We start from the raw sequence: 27,556 nt of genomic DNA, 5'->3' as shown, positions 1-27,556 counted from the left end.
TTCTATGGCCTTCATGTTAAATATAGGTTAGAAATTTAAAAAAAAAAGAAACCTTGGAATTCATGGGCATAGGTAGGGAGGCACTTTGTTTCTACCCATCTCCTGTTGGATCTAAACTATCATCTTGCTACTTACGGGGAGGTGAAATGCAATGTGTGTGCAGCCTTGCAGAAAACCTGTAAAGAGCGTGGATGAGGCCTGCCTACACCTATTTTAGTGACTATCTTAAAACACTCAAATATTGACTTGGGTACTCTCTCACTTGTGACATTTCTTTTGAGATATCTAAGAATAGACAGGTGACTATTTTTAAGACCATGTTGATAAAAAAGTGCCGGAACCAGTCAGGATAAATTATGTTGCAGTTAAAACAGAAGACAAAAACCTCCCAGTCTCAGGCTAAAAACAGGAAAGGTTTTTAACTCTCTTATACTACATATACAGAAAAATTTATTGGCTAAGGTAATATCTGCTGGCTTCAGGCATAGCTGGATCAAGATAATCCAAGGTGATCCTTAAGGATTTGTCCTATTGCATCCCGTAGTTCTGCTTTCCTCTGTGTTGGCCCCAATCTCAAGCAGCCTCTACTAGTTCCAGGCAGACATCCATATAACTCCAAGTCTAGGGAGAGAGGTATTCTTCTCTCCGATGAAAATTCCAGTAATTCCCACAAAAATCCCGCAGGTCAGGCTTCCCTTGTCGCGCAGTGGTTAAGAATCTGCCAGTGCAAGGGAAACGGGTTTGAGCCCTGGCCTGGGAAGATCCCACATGCTGTGGAGGAACCAAGCCCGTGCGCCACAACTATTGAGCCTGAGCTCTAGAGCCCGCAAGCTGCAACTACTGAACCCACGTGCCACAACTAGTGAAACCTGCACACCTAGAGCCCGTGCTCCACAACAAGAGAAGCCACGACAATGAGAAGCCCGTGCACCGCAACGAAGAGTAGCCCTGGCTCACCGCAACTAGAGAAAGCCCGCGCACAGCAAGAAAGACCCAACACAGCCAAAATGAATAAATAAATAAATAATAATTTTATTTAAAAAAAAATCCCACAAGTCACGCTAACTGGAAATCTTAAGTTGCATACCCATCCCTGAACCCATTACTGGGAAGAGGGAGATGGAAATGCAATGATTAGCCTGGAGCCCATGGAGGGATGAGCCTCATCCAGTGATGTGGGTTGAAAATGTGGAAGGACTAGTCAGCTCAAATCTAGGAGCTGGGGCTTCCCTGGTGGCGCAGTGGTTGAGAGTCCGCCTGCCGATGCAGGGGACACGGGTTCGTGCCCCGGTCTGGGAAGATCCCACATGCCACGGGGCGGCTGGGCCCATGAGCCATGGCCGCTGAGCCTGCGCGTCCAGAGCCTGTGCTCCACAATGGGAGAGGCCATGACAGTGAGAGGCCCGCATACCGCAAAAAAAAAAAAAAAAAAAAAAATCTAGGAGCTGTTTCCTGATAAAGGGATGTTAATGCAAGCCCAAGCAGCAGTTTCTATTGTATGGGTCCCAGACTGAAACTGCCTGACTCAGCCCCTGATGTTTTCCATATTATATTACTGGTGACAGTAATAATCCTGTATGCTCTCTAAATGGCTATGAGTAAGGGTTATTGAATTTTAGTTATTCATCCAACAAGTAGATACTGAGTGTACAGTATACTAGAAACTGTGCCACCTTATGGGAATACAAATTCCACTAAAATACAGTCCTCGCCCTCAAAGAGCTCCCGGGGATTGGGGTGGGGGGAGGACACTCAAAACTACAAATGAGTATCCTGCATATTATAAGTATGTAGATGGTACTGTGACCTTTGTCCTGAAATTTACTAGTCATCGAACCTACTTTTCTAGATGAATTCTGAAGCTTGCAAAGTACACTTAAATCTAATTTTCAAAACAGCAAAAACCTAGTAATTTTCATGAGAACAGTGTTAAGTAAATAGCCAGGTTTTAGGACCTAATGATCAAAGTCTAGAGTGTGATGTCTTTGTTTCACTGTCAACCCAAGAATTTGAAGTGAGACACATAGGTGGCATTCTAAGATGATAAAGGTGGTCTTTTTTTAAAAAGTTATTTATTTTTGGCTGCATTGGGTCTTTGTTGCTGTATGCGGGCTTTCTCTAGTTGTAGAGAGCGGGGGCTGCTCTTCATTGTGGTGCGTGGGCTTCTCATTGCAGTGGCTTCTCTTTGTTGTGGAGCACGGGCTCTAGGCTCACGGGCTTAGTTGCTCTGTGGCATCTTCCCAGACCAGGGGTCAAACCCATGTCCCCTGCATTGGCAGGCAGATTCTTAACCACTGCACCACTAGGGAAGTCCTGAGAAAGGTGATCTTGAAAGCACGTCTTGGATTTTTTTTTTTGAACAAAAACAATGCCTCAGGGCGACAACTGTCATACATTCTTTTGAGATGGAACGGCCAACAGGTGGCAATCCCATCTGCCATTCAGAACTGCTGTAGAACTCTCCAGTGAAGAGTGCCTTACGCTGAAGCATGTAGTGCCAAGTAAGTAAGTTCAGGGACAAGAGGCCCCTGTCAGCAGGAGTGAAGCATTGTTAGGCTTCACTAGCAAAAGGGATTCATTCCTCCTAAACTGTAACATCTTCAGAAATCAGAGGAAGTTGAATGAAATATAACAGAGAGAAAGAATTTGTTCAGGAGTGAAATTGGGAAGCATTCCTAAAGTGAACTCAAGTCTGGTGGTGATAGTCTTTTGTCTTGGACTGGAAATTTGTTAGGCGAAAGTAGATATTTAAGATTTAAGAAGGTTTTTAAAACATGGAGACAAGTCTTGATTTACGTTGTTTCCAAAAGTATTTATTGAGCACCTAAGATGTGCCCCATGTCACATGAGACAATGTTTATGCACAAAGGAATGTTACACGATGATGGTATTTGTCTCACTGTCTATTGGGGGAGATAAGGGCATAAACAAATAGTTACAAGATTATGTCATGTATGCTGTAACAGGCTTTTACAAGGTGTTGGTAGACAGCTGGGAGTGGAGAAGAGGGAGGAGAGAAAGTCATGTTTAAGTAGAAGCGTTGAAGATATGAGGTAGCTCACTAAGTTGATAAGGTCAAGGAGGGTCCATGTAGCAGAGAAATGAAGGTATAATATGAGGAGTATGTCTAGGGAACTTCAGGAGGCTAACGTAGGCAGGGGGAAACCATTGAAAGCTTTTGAACGAAGGAGTGATGTGATCAAAGTTGTGCCTCTGAAAAATCCTTCCGGCAATGTTATAGAGGGTTAGGCTGGACAAGGGAAGAGTTTAGCAGTAGGAACATGAGCCAGGAGGCTCCTGCTGGCTTTCAGACCAGATGTGAGCAGAGACTGAACTAAGGCAGCGTGATGAGGTTGGAGTGATGGGGGCAGGATGGCTAGTTGCCACTAGTGTAGAAGTGACAGGACCTGATGAAGGGAGGAGGTGAAGGAGACAGAAATGTCCAGTGTGATTCCCAGGCTGAGCTGGCTTCCGGGGTGTGTGACCCGTGCAGCCTCACAGGGCCTCCCACTCAGAAGAGTCCCTACTGGCACCATCCTGAAATCACTGATAATTTCTGAATGAGGGGCCCCACATGCTCATTTTCCTTTTGTACTGGGTCCTGTGAATCGTATGGTCTGTCCTGTTCCCAGGTTTCTGCGTTCAGCTAAGGGTGGGGGGATCATGGTACTAGCAACTGCAACTGGAAGCAGAAGAGATGGGTGGAGTGATGAGTTCAGTTTTGCAGCCCATGTGCCTATGGGTCATCAAAGTAGTGATGGTCAATAGGCTGTTAGAAATTAGATGTAAATCGCAAGCCAGGTACATGCTAGAGTCATCCATGTGGGGCGTACCAAGGCCAAGGTGGTAGAGCCCTGGGATGTGGATGAAAGGGTGTAGAGGAGAAAGAAGCTGGAAACGGAACCTTCGGGAGCATTAATGTGTAAGAGATCAGAGAGGGAGAGAGAAAATGGGGGTGGGGGGCGGAGTCAGTCCTTGGGGAAATTTTTAGAGGGAACTGTGTCCTGGAAGCCAAGGAAAAGTCTTAAGAAGGGAAGAATCGTGAGAAACACATGCCACAGAATTATCAAATAGGGACACTGTCCATTGCATTTGGCAATTAGAGGGTTGGTGGTCATTACGGAGACCAGTGGTGGAGATGGAAGCCACATTCCAATGGGATGGAGGAGAAACCAGGAGGAAACAAAAGTGAGTGCAGACTATCCTTTTAAGAACCTGGGCTGTGAAGTCAAAGGGAGGAAAGGAGTAGAGGGGTGTGGAGAATAAAGCTTTTTGATTTTTTTTTTTTTTCCTCTTAACATGGAGGCATCGAGCAGGTTTGTGCGTGTGAGAGCATTGCTCTCAGGAGATGAGATGAGGGCACACTTTCCAGGGCAGAAGTACAAAAGATAAAGGTGGGAATGGAGACGGACACATTCATAGATGGAGTGGTCAGAATAGATGCATGCAAAAACCAACAAATCTAATTCTTTCAGTAATGGTAAGTTTACCACTGTAGGTGAAGTGTTAAGGCACACAGGGGACTTTCAGAGAGTGTTGAAGGTGCTTGCCCTCTGGGAAAGGACACTGACCTGCGACAGACAGAACTGCCGAGTAGCAGGGAGGGTTCAGCTGCTGTGAGAGCAGAGGCCGGTTTCCCCCAAAGAGGCAGAACCGAACGCTGCCTGCAATTTGTATGGATGAAAAACTGTAATCAGCTTCGGCCCAGGGTATCAGAAGTTCCACAAAGGGAGAAGACATTTGCTTGTGAATCTTTTTTAAGTTCTGAAGACCCTCCATCACAATATTAAGACCGTCGCAAGGGCACCCGCTCTCTCGGTGTTCAGGGCTGCCCAGATAGCACCAAGGATCCTGAGCATTGGGTAGAGGCAGAAATCTCCAGAGGCTGCAGCAGGGCAAGTCTTGATTCGGTGAATAATTAACGTATCACCGAGACGAGACCTAAGGCCTCCCTCCGTGGAAAGGATGTAGATAAACTCACAAAGCAGCTTACTCTATGGTCTAATGATTAAACTTCCCTGGGCCCCTATTTCATTGCAACTAAGTTAAAAGCTGACCAACTGGCAACTTAACCGCTTCTCCCTGGGGTGATTAATTGGGAAACCAAATCTCCTGACTGGACTAACAACTAACTCTACTCCCCTCATTCCAGGGAGCACTTCTGCCCAGAGGACTAAAGAAAGCTCAAGCTCTGATTCCAGCCATTGCTAAGGCAGCAGAATTGGGTTAATTCACAGAAGGGGTGGCAGAGTCACACCACCAGCCTCTCTTCCCTCTCCAACCCCTAGAAGGGTGAGCGTGTATTTACCCCTTATTTAACCAGACAAGTCACACGCAATGCTTCTGGAGACCCGACGTTAGAGGCTTGCTCGCACGTCTCACCATTTGTACACCATGGAATTCCTGTCTAGAATTTGCGAGGTTGTGCTTTGTGGAGGTTGTGGACAAGTGTGTCTCATGAGAGACTTCCAGCTTCGTGGCTGAGTCGACCCTTTCACGGTAAGATGGGAAAAAAGCGTCACTACCAAGAGCGGCGTTCGAGAAGTTACCTGAATTCGAGCCATACGTCTGGATTTAGGTAAAAAGTAGATTGAAAAACAAAAAACAGAATTAGATGGGTAATTCAATGCTGTGGCCACCTGGGTAGCAGGGACTCCAGGCAGGTCCGCAAAGGCAGCGGAGCGAAGAGCACTTTCCTTCGTTCGAATGAAGACATCAGAGGTGGCGCCCAGCCCGGGCTCAGCAATACATGGGGGCTTCCCTGCTTTCTCAGGAGCAAACCTGCCAGGTCGACCCTCTTTCTAAAGGGTTTAACCAGCCCTCCCGGAGCGCTGGGTGCCAGAGTTTATAGCCTTGGGCACCTCTTCATGACTCACTCCTTACAAATGTAAATGCACGAGCCAGTGCGCCCATAGGTCCCGACCCGCCTCCTCGCCTGCGATCCGAGCACCTCCTGCCCCTGCCCTGCGCACCGCTGGGGACGCGCACCCTGCGGCCGCCCCGCAGCTCTGCGCAGGGAACGTTAAGAGCCACAGCCCCGCCGCGTCCACAGATGCGGCCTTAAAACAAAAGAGGCGCCGGGGGAGGGTTGGACCTGGCCCTCACCCCCTCCCCGCCAAGTCGGGGCCGCCCGCCCCCTCCGCCCCGGCTCCCCGTGTGCGCATGAGCAGAGGCGCCACCCTCGGTTCCTCCCAGGGCGAAACTTTCTAATTCCCTTCTTTGGGCTCCGGGACTGCCAGGAGCCGGGAGAGCGCTCGCCCCGCCGGGTGAGGAGAACAAAGTGGCGGCGCGATTTTTCCCTCCCCATCCCCCCGCTTCCGTGGGAGCGGCAGGAAATGCGAGGGCCCCTCTCTTCTCCCTGAATATTTGCCTTATTTTTTTCTCCCCCTCTCCAGAAAGGAAGACGGCGGAAAAGAGCCGGCGGCTCGGCGGCCGTGTCCTCCCCTCCTCTGCTGTGTGCCCTCGGCTGCAGGGACTGGCCATGGGGCGGCTCCAGATGTTCGCGTTCAGTTTCTTAGGTAATTCCGAGGAAACGGTGGGGGAAGGGCGTGGGCTTGGACGCGGGGAAAGAATAAACCAAGCTGTTGGTCCCAGCTTCGGGGGAGCCTGGGGGATCGGGAGGGGGCATCGGGAGAGGGGCCCGGTGGAAATTCTGCGCTGGGATTAAACGCCAGCGCCCTGGGTGGTAGCCGGGGACGGTGTGCGAGGACCGCAGGCGACTGCATCGCGGGGGGCTGTGCCAGAGCTCCGGGTGCTCCCGCGGCTGCCTCTCTGGGCTTGGCATCTCCGGCCCTTTCTCGGTGGGTCTCTCCGTCGCTGGGGTCAGGCTTCATGGGGTGGAGGGCTCGCTAGGAGCCCATTTTCCGGGAAAGTGCCCCGAGCTGAGCGCAGGCTTCGTCCTGGGAACAGATTGGGGCCATGTGGCTTTAATTAAGCATCGCTGTTTGCCCCCGGATGGCGCCAGAAACAGCTGGACCGGGAGCGTCCCCGGAATGACGAATTGTTGAAGCCAATCCAAAGCCGCAGGGACTGTCCACCGGCCCCTCGCTCGGGAGAGTGGCGTCCCCCGCGAGCCCCACCATCCCCCGTCGCCGGGCGAAGCGCCCGCGTCCTCCGAGCGTGCATGCACACACACTCACGCACCCGCACGCTCACAGATTTCCGCGCACACACACGCGCTGTCACGCTGAGGATATACAGGCTGCCGCGTGCGCGCGGGTTCACAGACACATACGTGCGCGAGTACGGGTGTGCGGCGTTTGGCCACCTGCCTCCCTGCGCCCAGGTCCAGGCGTGTCGAAGTGCCCGGAGCTGCTTCCCGGGCAGATTAGGGTGGGCACGAGTGTAGGTGGGTTTCCTGGGAGTGATGCTCTTGGCTGCTGGACAAACTTGACGTCTCTGTTTCTGTCTGAATCCTCCTCTCCGCGTCCTGCCTTCCCGGCCTCGATCATCTCCCCATTGTGTCTCTTTTCTGTGTATCCTGCTTTTTTTCTGAATCTACTCTCTCCCCGCCCCTGCTTATTCCCTTTGCTGGGGCCCGCTCCCTGCTTGTGCCCTACCCTGTTGCCTGACCCTTCCACAGCCCTGTGCGGAGCCCAAGTGAGTGCTCAAGAACCCGAGTTCAGCTACGGCTGCGCGGAGGGCAGCTGCTACCCGGCCACCGGCGACCTTCTCATCGGCCGAGCCCAGAAGCTCTCGGTGACCTCGACCTGTGGGCTGTACAAACCCGAGCCTTACTGTATCGTCAGCCACCTCCAGGTGAGGGGAGAGATGGCTCCAGGCTCTGCGCGCGCGAGCCTCCTCCAGTCCAGACCGAAGGGGAAGGCCCAGGGGACTCCGCATCCTGCCAGCGATCCAGATAGGAAGCGCCGCAGCCAGGGAGTCCCGGGATTAGGCTGGTAGCTCTCACCCTTTTGCACTGTGGTGGCTCACAGTTTGCACAGTTGCATCCGCCAAACATTTCCTGCCGCGGCCACAGTCAGTGTGGAAAGGCAGGGCTGCAGACAGATCTGGTGGCCCTGCCCCCAAGCCCTGACCTCTAAAAGACCCGGGCGTCTAAAAGACCCGTGTCTTTTTTTTCGTTGGTTGGTTTGGTTTGTTTTTTAATCCTTTTCTTTCTGGAAATGTATATAAAAGGTGGTTTAACCTCTTCTTTTTTATATACTGAGTGGTGATCTTGGCCTTTTCCCAAATCTTTCACTTGGATAAAGAGTATTCCAGCACTGACAGACACCTTGCAAGGTCACTCCCGTCATGGAGAAAAACACTCCAATGTTTTTGTCTCCTCATTTGGTGCTGTTCCCATCTACTTCCATTAGATAGCAGAATCAGATGCTTGCTTTTTCAGAATGCCCTGGTTGCCATGGTACCCGATAGAGGAGGACCAAAATGAAATTTCCGAGTGTTATCTGTTTCTAAAAGTAGACCCAGATCCTAGCTTTCAAAGGTCACGTTTTTTGTTGTTGTTTTGTTTTTTTGGCGGTACACCGGCCTCTCACTGTCGTGGCCTCTCCCATTGCGGAGCGCAGGCTCAGCGGCCATGGCTCACGGCCCCAGCCGCTCTGCGGCATGTGGGATCTTCCCGGACCGGGGCGCGAACCCGTGTCCCCTGCATCGGCAGGCGGACTGTCAACCACTGCGCCCCCAGGGAAGCCCCAAAGGTCACGTTTTTAGTAAAATGTAATTTTAAAAGAAGGCTCAAAGCATAAACCACCGAGAATCAAAATCCCTTTCCTTGATTTTGAAAAGGGAGGCAGGTGTCTCTGGCGTCTAAAGCCAGCATACGGGCTTAATCTCCTGCGCAGGGCAAGTGCCAAGCCACTTGCTCGAAACTTGGTCACTGCACCCACCTGCAGATCTGCCCTTCAGGAGTGGGACAGAATACCGTGTGGTTTGCAGGCAGATGCCTTCAAATGGAGTCACGTTTACAAAGCAGGAGGAGAGCCCATTCTGGAGACCTGATAAATTAAACCAAAGGAATGTGGTAAAGTGGATTCCACTTACTTGCTTCCAGGTTTATACGGAGATGTCTAGACTGCTTCCTCCTGATTAGAAGGGAGGCTGTAATTAAACTTTTTTTAAGTTCTGGTAATTGTTCTCCAGTATTAGTTTCCTTGGCTACAAGTTACTGAAGGCAGTTGATGTTACCTTTTCTAATATTAGCATGTAAATTTTACCCAAAATATTATGCTAACATTTACCTCCGAGGCCAGGGCATCCTGTAAATGAGTCACCAGATCCTGAAACCAGCTTTGACCAGAATGAGAATTGGATTATTTGCCTTAAAAGCAAGTAGAGCCAGACTCTCTGGTTTATGTGATTAGCCGTGAAATTGTGGAGGACTCTTCACAGATATTAGAGCCTAAAGAAAGGCACTGGGTGTGTACTTCTCTCAGACGTTGAACAGGTGAAAAATTGAGGCAGGAAGCGTAAGTATTTTGTCCAGGGTCCCATTGTATTCCTGACTTCTAGTTGGTACACCTTGCCAGTCTCTAAATCCTTTTGGGAGGAGGGTGATAAGTAATAGCTAGCTAAATAAATACAAACATAAAAAGTACAGTCAGTTGATACTGTCCTTATAAGATGACCACCCTTGCTTAAATGTTGTTTGTAAGATGTGTGTGGGTCTCTATAGATTTCCATCTCAGTGTCACTTTCAGACCTAAGAGTAATATGCATTTCAGAAAATCTTAGAGAGCAAAGCCTTATGTGGAAAAGGGAACTTTAAGTGATGCTGTTTATAATTCACAGTGATGCAGTGCAATGAGGGCTCTTTTGGCTGTGACCCCCATTTTAGGAAAAAGGAAAGTGAGAAGAGAGAAGTTCAAAGCTACTCTAAAACCTAAAGTATATTTTTAGTTCGGGTCCAATTTGGCGTTCTTTGAATTGGTCCCAGTTTTCAGTGCTCCCAACATGAGAGTCTGGTGTCCTCTTCCTGGATATTCTGAGCAGTTTGTAGGCTAGCCTGCTCGCTGCCACTGCGAATTCACTGCTGGGGCAGAGGAGAAGCTAAGAAATCTTTATCTGTAGTTCCCAAAGCTGCTTAAATACGTCTGCCTAGTAACTGGTTTCTGCTTTATATAGGTTTTTGAAAATCAGGCCAATTGAACTGTTCTTTTTTTATTTTCAGTTTCCTTTATGTCAGCAAAAATTCTCTAAAAGCTCCTCTGCAGTTTGCTTCAAGAGTAAACTTCTCCAGTTATTCACTGAGATTAAGACTTAAGCCTAGAACTTTCATTTTGATTAAATTAATAGCTTGTGGAAACAATGCCACCTTCTACTTTTGACCTTGAAGTTGCAAGAGAAGAGGAAAATTTCAGGAGTATTTCATACTCAGTTAAGTTAAAAAGTGAAAGACGTATGACAGGTCATTTAAGTAATTTTGGCACATGCATTTTTCTTGAAGCAAGTAGGTTGGGTTTTTGTATTGTGGGCTTGATTTTGGTGTGTGTGTGTGTGTGTGCACGCGTGATTGCTTCCTAGACTCATAGAACTGACTTTGCTTTCAGGAGGACAAAAAATGCTTCATATGCAATTCACAAGATCCTTATCATGAAACCCTGAACCCTGACAGTCATCTCATTGAAAATGTGGTCACGACATTTGCTCCAAACCGTCTTAAGATCTGGTGGCAATCCGAAAATGGTATGTGGTTGGTATGGGGATAAGTTCCAAAGAGTGTGATGGGTCACCTGGAAGGGGTTTACGGGCTACTGGGTGTTTGTAATTACAATTGGTTTCTCTATCCTGGAATTATGGCCTTTGACAGATTTACTGCCTGAAGCACTAACTTCTCTTGGTAAAATCCGATCTTTCTTCCTGAAGTATGCACTTCCTATAAGAAAGAGGTCTTTCATGCGAGACCAAAGGAGTATTTCATAGTCTTCATACTGAGGGGGCCTTGGGGAGCGTGGGCATGGGCCGGGGGCAGTCTGGGGAGGGCGTGGGAAGGCCCTGCATCATCTCAGGCCCTTATTCCTCCACAAAACAGCAACTTTCATTTTCATCAACCTCAAAGGAAAGGGCAGAATCAATGCCCACCATCTTCTTTCCATCTAGAGAACATTTAATCATAGTACTCTGAGTATACATTAGATGTAGTTTTTCAGACTCAACGTGGATAATGACCCCAAGTCAGCTTTTCCAGTGAGTGTGTGAATCCCACCGTTTTTCCTTTCTTTGCCTCTTGGGTTTTGGTTTAATAAATTCATCAAATATGATACTGTTGCAGTACAACTAAGCCCAAATTAGTTCTGCATTTGTTTCAAACTTGAATTCTGAAATTTGAGGATTAAAGGTAGAGTTAATGTGTTTGTCATTAACAATGTTACCATTAGATCTTTTGTTTTTGATTATTTTTGGCTGCGTTGGGTCTATGTCGTTGCGCGTGACCTTTCTCTAGTTGCAACGAGCAGGGGTTACTCTTCATTGCGGTGTGCAGGCTTCTCATTGCGGTGGCTTCTCTTTTTGTGGAGCACGGGCTCTAGGCGTGCGGGCCTCAGTACTTGCGGCATGTGGGCTCAGTAGTTGTGGCTCGAGGGCTCAGTAGTTGTGGCTCGAGGGCTCTAGAGCGCAGGCTCAGTAGTTGTGGCACACGGGCTTAGTTGCTCCACGGCATGTGGGATCTTCCCAGGCCAGGGATCGAACCCATGTCCTCTGCATTTGCAGGCAGATTCTTAACCACTGCGCCACCAGGGAAGTCCCGACCACTAGATCTTTTTTACAAAACATTTATGAGAAAGGACTCTCAAAGAAGTGAATTTAAGCCTGGGCAGAGAAAGCCTGGGACTTCTGAAACCACATAGAGCTTATGACAAATGTGGGATGTTTCTGACTGTCCACGTTTTTCCAGTGAGACCGAAAGACAGTTAGAAGAAGGATGCCTCAACATCAGTATCAAGTTGATAGACAGTAAAATAGTTCATCACATGCTATTGTTCTAGAGGAGGGTTTTTCTTGGTTACATCAGGACTTAATCAGTCTCTACAACGTTGAGTTTGTGGGACAAAAGAGGCCAAATGCCAGAAAGAAGCGATTTTCAAATAGAGGGGTTTGAGGGCGCTGTCACTCTGTCACAAGAGATCAGATGAGATTAGATGGATGGAACTTAGTTTTAGAAAGTCAGACTGAATGTTACTGTCCCCTCTCATCTCTCTGCTGTCTGATAGGTCACAAGTGAAGACTTTGTTTAGGAATGTGATTTTATCTATTTATGTTTTGTCCAAGATGAGCTTTACGTGATGTGACGTGTTAAATTATCAGTGCTCAGGCCCAGAAACAGTCTTGGAATGTGCACCTACTTTTAACTTACCCCTCATGATGCTTTACTACTAGGTCCGACAGAAATCAAGTACACCATAGAAGAATGATCTCATTTCTTTTCTCCGTGGATTTTTCTTCCCATATTTTAAAAAAAACAAAAACAAAAAAAACCCTGCAGTGCTTTATCAGGTTAGGAATCTAAAATGGAATGCGCTTTTCAAGCCCACATTGCCGGATATGTTCTTATGTTACAGAACTGGTCCTAGTCTTTCTTGTACTTTACGCTATTTCGTTATCTCTTCATTTTAAACAAATAGTGCAGGTTTTTAAAAGCCTGGGAAAGGAGAGACAGATAGTTGCTTAGCTAACCTTGTCGTGGAGAGTAGGTTTGTAGTACAGTTTCTTTCTAATAAGTTAGATAAGGTTAGTTAGCACGGCTATGTTTTTCTTTAACATTCCAACTAACTCATATCCGTTCCAGTGACCACTTCCCCCCCCACCCCCATCCCCAATTGACTTGGCAGTTGTCCAGTGGGAGAGTTTATTTCAAAAGTCCTACTGATTTCCCGAAAATACACCAGCCTGTGACATCATTCATCCCGACACATTCCTGTCTTCCTGCATTTAAGACTTCTTTTGCTTCAGAAGATGGATCCCCAAAAGCTCTCTCGAGCACAGGAAATGTGGAAAGGTCTCCTTCGCTAAACAGGCAGGCTTGAGGGCCCAAGGGATTGGGGAGGAGGTGCTTTCCCTCCCTGGAATTCCAGTGGATTGACCCCCAGGGCAGAGTGCAGAGGCTCATTTGTTTGTTCAGGCTTTCCCCTGAAAGGGAAGATGTTAGTATTTGTTCTGGGCCAGTTTATTTATTTGACCCATTCTTTGTCTCTTTGGCATTGTTTCTCAGTTGTGGAAATGCACCCAAAGGCTTCTCCATCAGGGATAGGTTTTTCTAAATTGGAGCGAAACTCACAAAACGTGGTGGACTCTTATTTGTTTTCTTTGCTGCTGCACAGAACAAAAGGAATATGTTTGTGTCGACTGGAAGAGGATTGTGTTCCTGGGCTTCAGACAGCAAAGCTGAACCCCTACTGTGCACAGGAAGTGCCCCCTCTTGTTTCGCCTTTGAGAAAGTCCCTTGGCTAAGTGGGTTGGGAAGACTTTTCATTTTTTTCCTAAGCAAAAGATGTCTTTCTTGACAGCAACTAAAGGCTGTCATTCTGACATTCTGCCAGATGTCTTGTTCCAGGGAATACATTCAATACGTTGAACTCCAGAATGATTGATGAACAACTGAAGAATCATTCTGAGATGTGCGCCGTCACCTGAATCAAGCCAGGGTTTTATCATTATTTATCTTACCTTCAGCTTAAGATGCACCGCAGAGAGAACTCCTATGCGGAGCCTAAGGATACTTGAAGAGAATGGTCTCAGTTGTTCACAGATGTTCCCGTTTACCTTGCTGTTTCCTTTTGTCTTTTCAAAACAATCTCCTATAGGCGTGGAAAATGTAACCATCCAACTGGATTTGGAAGCGGAATTCCATTTCACTCATCTCATCATGACCTTCAAGGTAAGGTCTAACTTTCTCACAAATTCCCCTTTCAAAATGGATGGCTGTTGCGGCTTGGCCTCAGTGGGAACCTAAACATGATTATTGCTATAAAATGGGATAATTGAACAGCTTTTCAACATGGGCATGAAACACTAGGCATAACAGATACTCTCTCTTCATGGCAGTAAGTAGAGAGAGCCACTGTTCTAAGATGATTCGACTGTAAACTTTTAATTAGATATCTGTTTATTTCCCCATGGAGACAGGCAGCTTTGACCTGCTCCCAAATCATAGTAAGACATCTGGAGAGTCAGTCCCTGCTCCCTTGGGTTGATGTTTTAATGCTGACTTTGGTAACTGAAAAGGAAGTGTATTATCTTTAGTTTTCAAGGTTTTGCAAAATATGTGGGAACGGTTTTTGAGTTCCTTAAGAAATGTGCTTGCCTTCTTCAACGTGGATTTTTCCCATCCTTTTTCTTTGAGAGATGTAAAATGACTCCAGGACTAGGGAATGTCTGTGTACAAAGTCCCTTTGTTTCTTCTTAAGCAGCTGCCTGGAAATGACAGGCTTCACATGGCTTAAAGTACATGTTGGTGCACACAAAACCTATAATTTACTTATTGCTTCTCAGATTAAAATCACTTTTGAATCGTTTTCAGTTGGGGGCCTTATCTACACCTTCTCAGGTTTGGAAAAGGTGCCAGGGGTAGGTTTACAGTGTGGGCGGGTAGCCATGAAAGTCTTGCTTGTGTCCTCTGCCTAAGCCTGGGCGGCCAAGGGCCAGGGGTGGGCGTGGAAGTCACAGCGTGACTAGAAGGGATGCTGGGCTGCTGGTCCCCAGGCCTGAGCTCTTCATCCCCTTGCTCCTCCACGGGAACCTGCTGTTGCTGGTTGGGGTGGGCGGGGGGAAGGTTTACACGGTGGCACCTGGTCCCGCGAGGGATTAGGGAGGACTTTTCCTAAACCACGCCTTGTCCCTTCATTGGCCACGTGCTCAACCTGGCAGTTAGAAGTGAGACTCAGCTTCGGATGTTGCCTTCACGTTATGGGACACCTAAAAATACTCAAAATCGTCTTTATGAATGTTTATGGTCCTATCTTTTACTTTGTTCGTTTTCTCCATTTAAAAGGTAAAACGACCTTTTATGGGTATTTCGTTTATATTCAAAAGTCGGGTGGGCACATATCCTGTAGTTGAATACTCATTCAAGTGAGTCCAATGGGCCAAAGATGAAATTCTGTGCTGAAGTGCTGAAAGTCAAACCGAGGAGGTAGTGATTAAACTGAGACCTAAAGAATGGGTACAAGTTGGCACAACTCATCCTTTGGGCCCCTAGTTCACGTGTGAAAAGCAACATCTACAGGATTGCACAGATTTGGGTGTGACTCCCCATTCTGTCCCTTACTGGCATGTGTGGCCAGAGCTTCTCCTTCCTCTTCGGTAAAATGGGAAGAAAAATAACGCCTGCATTATAGGGATGATCTTACCACCCTGGCATATAGTGGGAGCCTGATTGCTTTTATATATGCTGAAGCTTGGCATGTAGTAATTGCGTTACAAATACGGCCTAAATAAGTGGATAAATGATTTCAGTCATCTTCTGTTTGTAAGAAACTGCCTTAGATTTTAAAGATAGCATGTTCCTGCTCTGCGCTGTCCGGAAGCTCCAGTCTTCTAGGGGAGAAATACGTACTTGCAAATAACTTACAATACAAGGTAGGATGTGCTCACTGCTATAGCAGAAGTTCGGATAAAGTACGTGGGCAGGGAGAAGAGTGAGATTCATTTTTGCCTGGGATAAAGGAGAAAGCTTTACGAGGAGGGGACTGAGATTGCACTTGACCTGGGCCAGGAAGAGTGAGCATGACTTTAGGGAGAGCAGGTAGAAGAAAAACCCTTCTTGGCAGTGTGAGAGCAAAGCTCTAGTGGTGGGACAGTTCGGGCAGAGTTTGTTCAACACGTACTATGTAGATGTACCTTGAACTTGGGCTAGTGAAGGGAGGAGCGGGAAGTAAGGTTACAGCCAGAAGGACTTTGCTTCCTTGCTGAGGGGTGTGAACTTTATAGAAAATGGGGAGCCATCGACAGGAAATGAGACCTGTGTTTCAGGAAGGGAGCCAAGAGGAAATACAGAGGAGGGCCTGGGGCATGGAGACGAGAGGGCACAGAGGCAGGGGGCTCTCAAGGTCAGTGGTAAGGGGGAGCTGGAACTGACTTAGGCAGGGGTGGTGTTAACGCAAAGGCTGCCTGTGGCTGTCAAGTAGGAGGAAGCCTCCTGGTGCAACCCGGAGTCCTGACAGTGTGACTTGGAGAGCTTTTCCCAGTCCCACGTCGCCCCTTGCTGCCCTCTCTGCTACCCTCTGCTACTGTTGCCTTGGAGAGTCATTGCCGAGAGGAGAGCCCTTGTTTTCTAAGGGAGTCAGTCGGACCCTTTAGAATCAAAGACTCAGCCATGAATTGGAGAAGGAGTAGAAGCAGACAGCAGAAGGGAGGGATGAATCAAAAATTACTGAGATGTCCAAGCTGGGGAACTAGGAGGGTGGTGATACCATTGAGTGGTGAGGACAGGTAGGGGTCGAGGATGAAGAGTGTGTTTATTCCTTTTTTTTAAAATTTATTTTATTGAAGTATAGTTGGTTTACAATGTTCTGTTAAGTTCTGCTGTATAGCAAAGTGATTCCATTATGAAAAGGAATGTATATATGTATTATTTTCCATTATGGTTTATCACAGGATATTGAATATACTTCCCTGTGCTATACAGTAGGACCTTGTTGTTTATCCGTTCTGTATATTAATAGTTTGCATCTACTAATCCCAAACTCCCAGTCCATCCCAACCCCCTCCCCCTTGGCAGTCACAAGCCTGTTCTCTACATCTGTGAGTCTGTTTCTGTTTCATAGATATAAGTTCATTTGCGTCATATTTTAGATTCCACATAATAGGTGATAGTATATGGTATTTGTCTTTCTGTTTCTGACTTAGTGTGATAATCTCTAGGTCCATCTGTGCTGTTGCAAATGGCATTATTTCATTCATTTTTATGGCTGAGTAGTATTCCATTGTATATATATACCACATCTTCTTTATCCATTCATTTGTTGTTGGACGTTGAGGTTGCTTCCACGTCTTGGCTTTTGTGAATAGTGCTGTTATGAACACAGGGGTGCGTGTATCTTTGCATTATAGTTTTGTCTGGGTGTATGCCCAGGAGTGGGATTGCTGGATCATTGAGAGTGTGTTTGTTCTAACTCGTGTTTGCGTGGACATGGCTGTTTACTAAGTGGATTAGATTTTCTTAGGGTAGCAAAACCCAGTTAGCATATCCACAGTCTGTTTTTGTTCATAGCCAAAGGTTTCCAAACTCACAGCCCTTTTGTTTAGTATAAATTCAGAGGCAGCTATGCAGCAGTGTGAGGCCTGAGAAGGTCAGTGACTCAGCAATGAACATGGAAAGGCTTCCCTTCTGTAGGTAAAATGTGTTGTCCCAGTTTCCAGCAGTTTCCTAACTTCACAGAAAATTGGATAACTCGTCAATGGCCTTTTGGGACTCAGAAGGTTCCAGAAGGGAGAGAGAAGGAAGCATAACCAGGACTGGCTATAAGGCTTTTCCTCTCTGCTGTCTTGTGCCACAGAGACATCAGGCTAGTCTCTCTCCAAAGTGTTGCCACCCACGAGGCAGGTCCCCTGGGAAGTTTGCCTTGGTTCAGTTATTGGGTTTTCCCCGCTTTGTTTAAAATTTTTAGTCTAATACTCTCTTGGGTTTAATAAAGTATCATTTTCTCATATTTCTGAATAGGTTAAAAAAAAAAACCTGAGCAACTAGTAAATGTGTAAGTCAAGGAATCTGTCGAAATGTGGCTTTCCATTTCCTTACCCTTGTCTCCTTTTATCCGTGAGAAATACCATCGGGATTATGAAGGATGGTGCAAGGAGAGCTGGGCAGGTACTAGTTTTCACCCTTAGTTGTCACCCAGATTTCTGTCAAGCATTTGTTTTATTTTTTTTTATGGTCCTGTTCAAGTTCTTGTATTGGTCGTCTTGGCCCCCAACATTTACTCTCTTTAAAAAATTTTTAAATTTTTATTTATTTATTTATTTATTTTTGAGGTACGCGGGCCTCTCACTGCTGCGGCCTCTCCCGCCGCGGAGCACAGGCTCCGGACGCGCAGGCTCAGCGGCCATGGCTCACGGGCCCAGCCGCTCCGCGGCATGTGGGATCTTCCCGGACCGGGGCACAAACCCGTGTCCCCTGTATCAGCAGGCGGACTCTCAACCACTGCGCCACCAGGGAAGCCCTATTTTTATGTATTTTTAAAGGTTACTTTCCATTTACAGTTATTAGAAAATATTGGCCGTACTCCCTGTGTTGTACAACACAAAACATCCTGGAGCCTGTCTTCTACCAAGTAGCTTGTGCCTCCCACTTCCCCACCCCTCCATCGCCCCTCCCCCGCCCCCCACTGGTAACCACTAGTTTGTTCTCTGTATCTGTGAGTCAAGCACTGGTTTGAATTCAGAAGTGAGTGTCTCTGTTGAGCTTCCGTTTGCTGAGTTGCCTTAACTTTCTTGATCTTCCTCCATCGTCATCTGACTGCCACTTCCCGAAAGGCACTTACCCTGTTCATCACTGTTGAAGCTTTTGCCTATTTTTAGTGCTCATTCTGCTTCATCTCTTTTTCCCCATTGCCCCTGTTCACCACACCTTCCTAAAGCTCCATCCTGCCTCAGTTTCCAGAATTCTTGTCTTTTTCCTCCTTCCTCTCTGACATCCATTTTTCAGGCTTCTATTACACCATTAGCCAGTGAGGCAGAAAAGATCTTCATTCAGCCTGGATTTGAAAGGTCTTCATCCAATCTGTACTGAAATCTCTCTGCCAATACCTGGCGAGTTAACTAATGTCCCTGAGCCTCGATTTCCTCATCTGTCGGACAGATGTGTTGTTAAGGTATATTAGTTTGCCAGGGCTGCCATAACACAGTAGCACAGACTGGGTGGCTTGAACAACAGAAATGTATTTTCTAGGGTTCTCAAGGGACAAAGTTTGAGATCAAGGTGTCGGCAGAGTTGGTTTCTTCTGTGGCCTCTTTCTCTCCTTGACTTTTAGATGACTGTCTTCTCCTTGTGTCTTCACCTGGTCTTCTGTCTGGACCTGTCTGTGTCCTGATGTCTTCTTCTCAGAAGGACACCAGTCATATGTGATTAGGGTCCACTCCAGTGGCCTCACTTTACTTTAATTACCCTTTTAAAGACCCTATCTCCAAATACAGTTATAGTCTGAGGTACCAGGGATTAGGTCTTGAACATCAGAATTTGGGAAGGACACAGTTCAGCCCGTAATGGAAGGTTAAATGAAATAATGTGATTAACGTTCCCAGCACCCCTCTCTTGTCTTCTGTTAGCGCTTTGTTGATGTTGGAGCACTGACTTGGCTCTCTTTTATCTTGTCCTTTTCTTTTTGAGGGGAAATTAAATATTTGGAGGTTTCAAATTATGTATACAGTGCCTCCCAAGTCCATGTTTCAAGTTCCATTCTCATAGCTGAGTCCAAGACCACTGTTTCCGGTTGTCCAGTGGGCGTCTCGATTTTGAGACCTTGCACGTAACTAGACCCAAACTACATGCCTTTGCTTCTCTTCTGTATCTTTGTTAGTAGTAGCACACACGCCCACCTACCTAAGCTCAGGGGTTCCTGTTTCTTTCTTCTCCCTCCCTTTCCACTGGAATCAAACTGATCACCAAGTGCAATTCAGCATATTTTACTTACAGTAAATTTTCAGAGCAGTCAATCCCATCCCTTTATCGCAGTCCACACTGTAATGCTTGAGTTAAGACCTTCATCTTTTTTCTGTTCACTTGGTTCCCTTGTCTCTTGTTTTGTCCATGTCCAGTAACTGCCGGAGTTGTTTTTCTGAAGTGCAATCTAAGCATTTCATTCTGTTCACTTAAATGTTTCAGTATTCCCCTTCATTGCATAAAGATAAAGTAAACCCCTTAGCATGGCAACAAATTCCTTCCCAACCAACCCCTCCTGCCACCTGTAACCATCTCCACCCACTGTCTGGAAAACACCCAGTTACCGTTTTAAGATAAGTTTGATGCCATCTTCTCTCTGAAGCATTCCCTAGTTGTGTGTGTGTGTGTGTGTGTGCGCGCGTGCGCGTGCTAAAATATATGTAGCACAGAATTTGCTTTTTTAACCATTTTTAAATGTGCAGTTCTGATGGCCGTAGGTATACTCACAGTGTTGTGTGACCAACACCACTGTCTGCAGCACTTTTTCATCACCCCAGGTAGACACCCTGTACCCATTAAGCAGTAGCTCCTCATCACTCCCTCTTCCCAGCCCCTCTTTTTTTTTTTTTTTTTTTTGCGGTACGCTGGCCTCTCACTGTCGTGGCCTCTCCCGTTGCGGAGCACAGGCTCCGGACGCGCAGGCTCAGCGGCCATGGCTCACGGGACCAGCCGCTCCGCGGCATGTGGGATCTTCCCGGACCGGGGCACGAACCCGTGTCCCCAGCATCGGCAGGCGGACTCTCAACCACTGCGCCCCCAGGGAAGCCCCTTCCCAGCCTCTCTTAACCTCTAACCTACCTTCTGTCTCTGTGTACTTGCCTATTCCATATGTTTCGTATAAGTGGAATCACACGTTATTCTTCTGTGTCTGGCTTATTTCACTTAGAGTAATGTTTCCGAGGTTCATCCATGTTGTAGGAAGTATCAGAATTCCATTCTTTTTTATTGCCGAATAATAGTCCATTGCATGTATGTATCACCTTTTGTGTGTCTGTTTATCCACTGATGGACACTTGAGTGGTTTCCGCTTGTTGGCGATTGTGAGTGATGCTGCTCTGACTGTTTATGTACGAGTCTCCATCTGAGTCCCTGTTTTCAGTTCTTTGGGGTGTGTAGCTGGAATTGCAGGATTCTCTAGCTTCTTGAGTTAGTAATTCCTTCCTCTTGTTTTCCCAAAGCACACCACATGTGACTCTATTATAGTGTTTGACGAATTGTTTTGTAAATAATTTCTGCCCCTTCCTGTACCTCATTGGACAGCATTAGTTACAGCATTTAGACCCCTGTCTGGTACCGAGTAGCTGTCATTACACATCTACTGAATGATTAAACGAATGAATGAAAGAAGGAACACTCAAGCTATAGCAGTCATGTCATGGGCATGGTGGCTAAATGCACCAAAACTTGTACGCTATTAAGGCCTATTTATAATCAGCTTCTACAGAGGAGCAGCTTATAAATAAATAAATAAATAAAGAGGAGCAGCTTACTAGTCTCCGGTAGGGTGGGAGGAAGCGCAAAATTTAGAGGCGAGACACTGCTGTGAAAAGAGGCTCCATGGAACAGCTGGAAATATTTGAAATCCAGCCACAGTCTGAAATACCAACCACATGCAGTCAGGGTTTGTGGCACACAATTGAATGACATTTTCCTCTGAGATTTAAAAATACAGATTACCAATAAAAGCGTCCAATGAGTCTCTTCCACCCTGCCTTTAGACATTCCGTCCAGCCGCTATGCTGATAGAACGATCGTCCGACTTTGGGAAAACCTGGGGTGTATACAGATACTTTGCCTATGATTGTGAGAGCTCGTTTCCCGGCATTTCCACCGGCCCCATGAAAAAAGTCGATGATATAATTTGTGATTCCCGATATTCTGACATTGAACCCTCAACAGAAGGAGAGGTTTGTTTGTTCTTTTTGTTTTCCATTCTACTTACAAATCTAGTTTTTGATCATTGCAAAAATACCAATTACTCTTATATCTATTTTTAGGTGATTTTTCGTGCTTTAGATCCTGCTTTCAGAATAGAAGATCCTTACAGTCCAAGGATACAGAGTAAGCTTGTTTTCAAATAAAAGCTTTAATGAAGAACAGCAATCATGGGAGAATGCTTACCCAGAGCACTGCTACCCAGAATCTAAATATGAAGTGCTAATTCCACCCTCTGCATTTCCTTCTTTCTTTGCAATGCCCTTGAAATTGGCAGTTATCAGTCCTCACTGAAGGGGAACACGTTTTGATAAGAGTAACAGGTTTGTGTCATAAGACCCCAAACCATTATGCTGGTCATAATACCTTATTTATTGCTCAGTATCATATATGTATGACGTGTGTGTATATATATATATATCGCATATATGATATATATCATATATTATGCATACATATATATAATTATATACAGGTACAGATTAGACCATTGTAACAAGGTGTCCCCAAAAATGCAGTGTCTCAAAAAAGTTGACTTCTCTCTTACGAAATCACCGAGGGAGATTTACAGATAAAGTACCATTCGCTTGCCGCAAGCAGGCTTACCAGTTAAAATACAGGATGACACCCGGTTCAGTATGAACTTTCAGATAAATAACAAATCATTTTTTTAGGATAACTATATCCCATGTGATATTTGTGACTGGTACAAGCCTATTCCATGCAATATTTGTGGTTAGTATAACCATGTGATATTTGGGACATACTGCTATTGCAATGATTAATTGTTTATCTGAAATTCAAATTTACGAGCACCTTGTATTATTATTGCCAAATCTGGCAACTGTAGCCATTAGGTCACCCAGGTTCCCAGGTTCCCTCTGTCTTGTAGTCTGTATCCACATGGTTAGACCTGGATCAACCCCACCCTGTCCTTGTCCCAACCTGTGGGAGGGGACAAGTAAAGGGCAAGCGACCTGAAGCCGAACATCACATCCGTTCACACCCCATTGGCCAAAATTAGTCCCCTGGCTACACCGCAGGAGATGTGAGATGCTCTAGCTAGTGGCTGTGTGCGCTCTCATACTCTTGGCTAGAGCTCTTACTGTCAGAAGAAGAGAAGAAAGAATCCTGGGGGAAAATTTGAGGTCTCAGCCATATTCGATGTGCTCATTAAGATGAGGGTTGCAGTTGCATTTCACAGATGAGTCAACTGAGGCTCCGAGTTGGACTCACACGTATAAAGTGACGTGGCTATTTAATGAGAGATCCTGAACGCGTGTGTTATGATTCTTAGAGCAGCGTGCTTTCCAGCATCCAGCAACCAGGCTCATGTCTTTACAGAAATACATTTTGATCTTGGTAGGCAGCATGGGCTTTGGAGTCTGGCACAGCTGGGTTTAAGTCCCAGCTCCAGCATATTAGAGCTCTGTGACCTTGGGCAAGTCATTTACTTACAACTTTTTTTTAGCTTCTACATTTTCATCTGTAAATGGAGAGTCATATTGACCTCTGGTTGTTGTGGACGGAAAATGAGTAATGTATATAAATGACTCACCAAGGTGCCCAAGGCATAGAAAACGTTGGGCCCGTGAAGCTGCTGCCACTGTTGGTGTCGTCACTGCCATCAGCTGTCACTCAGGCCTTCTGTAGACCCGGTCCTGCACCTCAGAGTGAGGATAAGGCCCCCTCTCCAGCTACTGAGGTGCAGTCAGTTGAGCAGAGGTGGGGTGAGGTCTTGCTGGTTTTTCTCAGTGGAGCATGGCCCTCCTTTGACCCAAAGCCCCGTGGCCCTTCCTGGCTCAAGGCAGGGGAGAGTAGAATGGAAGGAGTCCAGGGAATATTGCCAGAAAAGTGCTGTTTCCCCACTTAATTTTACATATGGCCCGGACCGTGTCTGGTCTGTAATTTATTAAATTCATAGACTGTACATAGAATGTACATTCTATTGTCAAACAAATATGTATTTTAAAGTTTTTATTTTTTTAATTTTATTGGAGTATAGTTGATTTACAGTGTTGTGTTACTTTTAGGTGTACAGCAAAGTGATTCAGTTACACATGTACATATATTTGTTATTTTTCAGACTGTTTTCTCACATAGGTTATCCCAGAATATTGAGTAGAGTTCCCCGTGCTATCCAGTAGGTCCTTGCTGGTTATCTGTCTTGCCTGTAGTAATGTGTGTGTGTTCATCCCAAGCTCCTGATTTATCCCTCCCCCACCTGCCACCATGTTTCCCCTTTGATGAGCATAAGTTTGTTTTGGTTATCTGTAAGTCTTTCTGTTTTGTAAATAAGTTCATCTGTATCATTTTTTAAAATTAGATCCCACATATAAGCGATATCATGACATTTGCCTTTCTCTGTCTGACTTCCTTCACTTAGTGTGATATCAAACAAATATTTAATGGTACCTGCAGCCCTGTGCCATTTCTGAGTGAGCTCTGGGAGGCCTGCCCTCCCCGCTCTCAAAATCCAGTTGCGAGAAATGTCCACACAGGCTCCATGACCAGCACCTCCTGGGTCCGTAAAAGGATTCACGGTCTGTTCCTTTAGGGTGAAATTTGTGGGACTTGGAGAATGTGCTGCCATTATAATTCTATTGTCTTCGGCTGTTAAATGGCATCAGAAAACCTATTCCTATATTAAAGAAGCATCCACTGTAACAGATCATACTTTGGATTTACTTTGTAATCAAGGGAACAATATCTCTTTAGTTGTCCCTATTGTTGAGGCCTCCGAAACTCACTTCAAAAGTGATTGTGCCTCTTATAACAGCAGTAAATACGAGGCTTAGCTGTTGTTAAATATGGCAGGAGAGAGCGAGGGAGCTTATTTGCTCTGCTGAGGGCTTCCACAGAGATCACTCAAGGGCTTCTAAATACTCCAGCTGCTCTTCACGTTTGTTGTTTGGCCTCTTGTCAATAGGCGCTTGTGCTCGTATTGTGCAGGAGGAAATGTTGGCATTCAGAAGTTCTGTTCGGTGAAGTAGTACCACAGTTTCTCTGTTTGGTTTTTGATTTTACAAAGAGCCTAAGTTGAATGCGTGGACTCATGGGCTTTCTCTTTCAACCCACAGCTATTTCTGTAGTCTTCATTGTAAGCTATGCATATATTATAAGTATTTAAAATTGTATCTGGGCTTTGCAAGTATCTGATGCATTGGGCCAATGCCCCATTGTCCCGTGTTGTAAATGTTAAGAATCTATGAGCAGAAATGAAAGTAAAGCTTAGGAGCAGTTTTAGGCTACAGAGCTAAAAGGGGAGGGCAGGTGGACTAATGAATCTTTTGGGGTCCACTTCAGCAAGAGCCCACTTAGTGATTAATGAAAACACTGATAGAGAAGATTGAATGACTCTTGGTTTATCAAGTTATTAGAGAATGTAATTGACAGCCCCGCTTCTGTAATAAGCATAGGCCTATAGACCCAGAAAAAGGAAGAAAAGATCAAATAAGAGACATTGGTCTAGAAGGAACTTCTATTTAGGAAAGAATAATTTGCCTCAGCATCCCAATACTAAGCTCCTTTATCTTCACGCCACTGTATAATATTAGTAATTATATTGGTAAACTGTAAAACTAAGACCCAGAAAGTTGTAGATTGTAACTGTGCTTCCAAACTTGGTTGAAAAGTCAGGCCCTGGATTGTGGTTATTCTATCATGTTAAATCGATTTTAGTAACTTGGATTTCACCTAAATGGTGGGAAATTTCAGATAGCATTTTCCTCTCCAAAGATAAACACATGTCTCTAATTGTCTTATAATGATAATGAGAATTGGAGTGCTTTGATAAGCTCTTTCCCACCTGAATGGAATATTCTGATTTTGAGACTAATTGCTGTGGGAACCAGATGGTACTGCAATAGTTTAGATTACTGTGTGTTCAGTGGCTTCCGGCAATCATGCAACCGCATTTTTAAATTTCTCCGCCTCCACACTTCTTCCTGAGACATCAGTCTGCCAACAAATCCATCACAAAACAGATGTTCTTGTTAAACTGATGAGAAGGGAATAACCTTTCTTCGAGAGACTGTCACATTATGTTAACCTTTATTATTACGTGCATCTAGATCATGCAGCGGGGGTAAGCTTAAGCCATTTTTATTTGTCATGCGTTTCTATAAAGAGAAAAAAAACAAGTTGTCTAATTGCAAAGGAAGCCTTGCTTCTTTGATCACACTTTTCATATTCTTGGTGACCTTCGTAGATCTCTTAAAAATCACCAACTTGAGAATCAAGTTTGTGAAACTACATACTTTGGGAGATAACCTTTTGGATTCCAGAATGGAAATCAGAGAAAAGTACTATTACGCGGTTTACGATATGGTGATTCGAGGAAACTGCTTCTGCTATGGCCACGCCAGCGAGTGTGCCCCGGTGGATGGATTCCACACAGAAGGAGAAGGAATGGTAAGTACACGTTCCAGGCAGCTTCCTCCTTCGTACGGGTGATTCTAAAAAGCAGATGAAAGCTAGTATTACCTTTTTATCTGGGGTCTTATTTTTCCAGACCGCTATTTAGTCCTTTGTACCATTCCAGTGGTTGATTTTTTTTTTTTTTTCCTTTTCTGTTTGCTGATTTTCTTGGACTACGAGAATGTAAAGAATACTCATTTCATAGACACCGAATTTTTGGAAATTGTCCCTGTGGGCTGCTGCCACAGTAGATATTTTAGTCAGTAAGGATTAAAAAGTTTTCTACGTGACAGTCACATCTTCCTTTACTTGAGGGAATATTAAAAACCACAAGCATTCCAGCCTGCATGCCAGAAGGCATAAATTGACCTCAGCCCAGAGAACCTGGAAATTTGAACCTGGAACCAGGGACACCCTTTAGGAGTCAAATGGACTTTGTTTCTTGATCTTCTAGTTTCATTCTTTTCCTACTTTTATGCTGTGTTTTCAAATTATGTAATTTTAAAAATAGGGGACTTGGGTAACTTGCCAAATGGGTAACGTTAGGATATTTTACCAGTTTCTAAGTGAATTGTTGATTCTTGTTAGAAGAGACCAGAGTTTAAGTAATTTGCCAAAGGGCCCTATGTAAGTACATGGCAGATGCGAGTTGAAATCTTGCTCTCCTGACTGCACCAGGGCCTCCACTGGACTGTGGGCCTCGCTTCCTCTTTTTTTAATTAAATAAATATTTTTATTTATTTTTTTTGAATTTTATTGTATTTATTTTTTTATACAGCAGGTTATTAGTTATCCATTTTATACATATTAGTGTATACTTGTCAATCCCAATCTCCCAATTCATCACACCACCAGCTCACCCCCCTGCCACTTTCTCCCCTTGGTGTCCATACATTTGTTCTCTACATCTGTGTCTCTTTCTGCCCTGCAAACCGGTTCATCTGTACCATTTTTCTAGGTTCCACATATATGCGTTAATATATGATATTTGTTTTTCTCTTTCTGATTTACCTTGCTCTGTATGACAGTCTCTAGATCCATCCATGTCTCTACAAATGACTCAGTTTCGTTCCTTTTTATGGCTGAGTAATATTCCATTGTATGTATGTGCCACATCTTCTTTATCCATTCGTCTGTCGATGGGCATTTAGGTTGCTTCCATGACTGGCTATTGTAAATAGTGCTGCAATGAACATTGGGGTGCATGTGTCTTTTTGAATTATGGTTTTCTCTGGGTATATGCCCAGTCATGGGATTGCTGGGTCATATGGTAATTCTATTTTTAGTTTTTTAAGGAACCTCCATACTGTTCTCCCTAGTGGCTGTATCCATTTACATTCCCACAAACAATGCAAGAGGGTTCCCTTTTCTCCACACCCTCTCCATCATTTGTTGTTTGTAGATTTTCTGATGATGCCCATTCTAACTGGTGTGAGGTGATACCTCATTGTAGTTTTGATTTGCATTTCTCTAATAATTAGTGATGTTGAGCAGCTTTTCATGTGCTTCTTGGCCATCTGTATGCTTTGGAGAACTGTCTTATTTAGGTCTTCTGCCCATTGTTTGATTGGCTTGTTTTTTAATATTGAG

The 27,556-nt window shown here is 45.4% G+C and overlaps 1 protein-coding gene across 1 annotated transcript in view; it reads left to right on the top strand.

The window, feature by feature from the left end:
- The first annotated feature begins 6,133 nt into the window (after nt 1–6,133).
- Nucleotides 6,134–27,556, top strand: part of LAMB1 (laminin subunit beta 1) — a 73,956-nt gene continuing 52,533 nt past the window's right edge. The window contains exons 1-8 of the mRNA XM_004263347.3: nt 6,134–6,266; nt 6,396–6,518; nt 7,583–7,758; nt 10,509–10,644; nt 13,758–13,831; nt 21,331–21,519; nt 21,610–21,673; nt 25,758–25,960. Coding sequence (XP_004263395.2) covers nt 6,482–6,518; nt 7,583–7,758; nt 10,509–10,644; nt 13,758–13,831; nt 21,331–21,519; nt 21,610–21,673; nt 25,758–25,960 — 879 coding nt within the window. The 5' untranslated portion in view covers nt 6,134–6,266; nt 6,396–6,481. The remainder of the gene's footprint in view (nt 6,267–6,395; nt 6,519–7,582; nt 7,759–10,508; nt 10,645–13,757; nt 13,832–21,330; nt 21,520–21,609; nt 21,674–25,757; nt 25,961–27,556) is intronic.

The sequence above is a fragment of the Orcinus orca genome, chromosome 9 (assembly GCF_937001465.1).
Source record: "Orcinus orca chromosome 9, mOrcOrc1.1, whole genome shotgun sequence".
In the NCBI taxonomy this organism is placed as follows: Eukaryota; Metazoa; Chordata; class Mammalia; order Artiodactyla; family Delphinidae; genus Orcinus; species Orcinus orca.
This window is presented reverse-complemented; position numbering and strand designations above follow the sequence as displayed.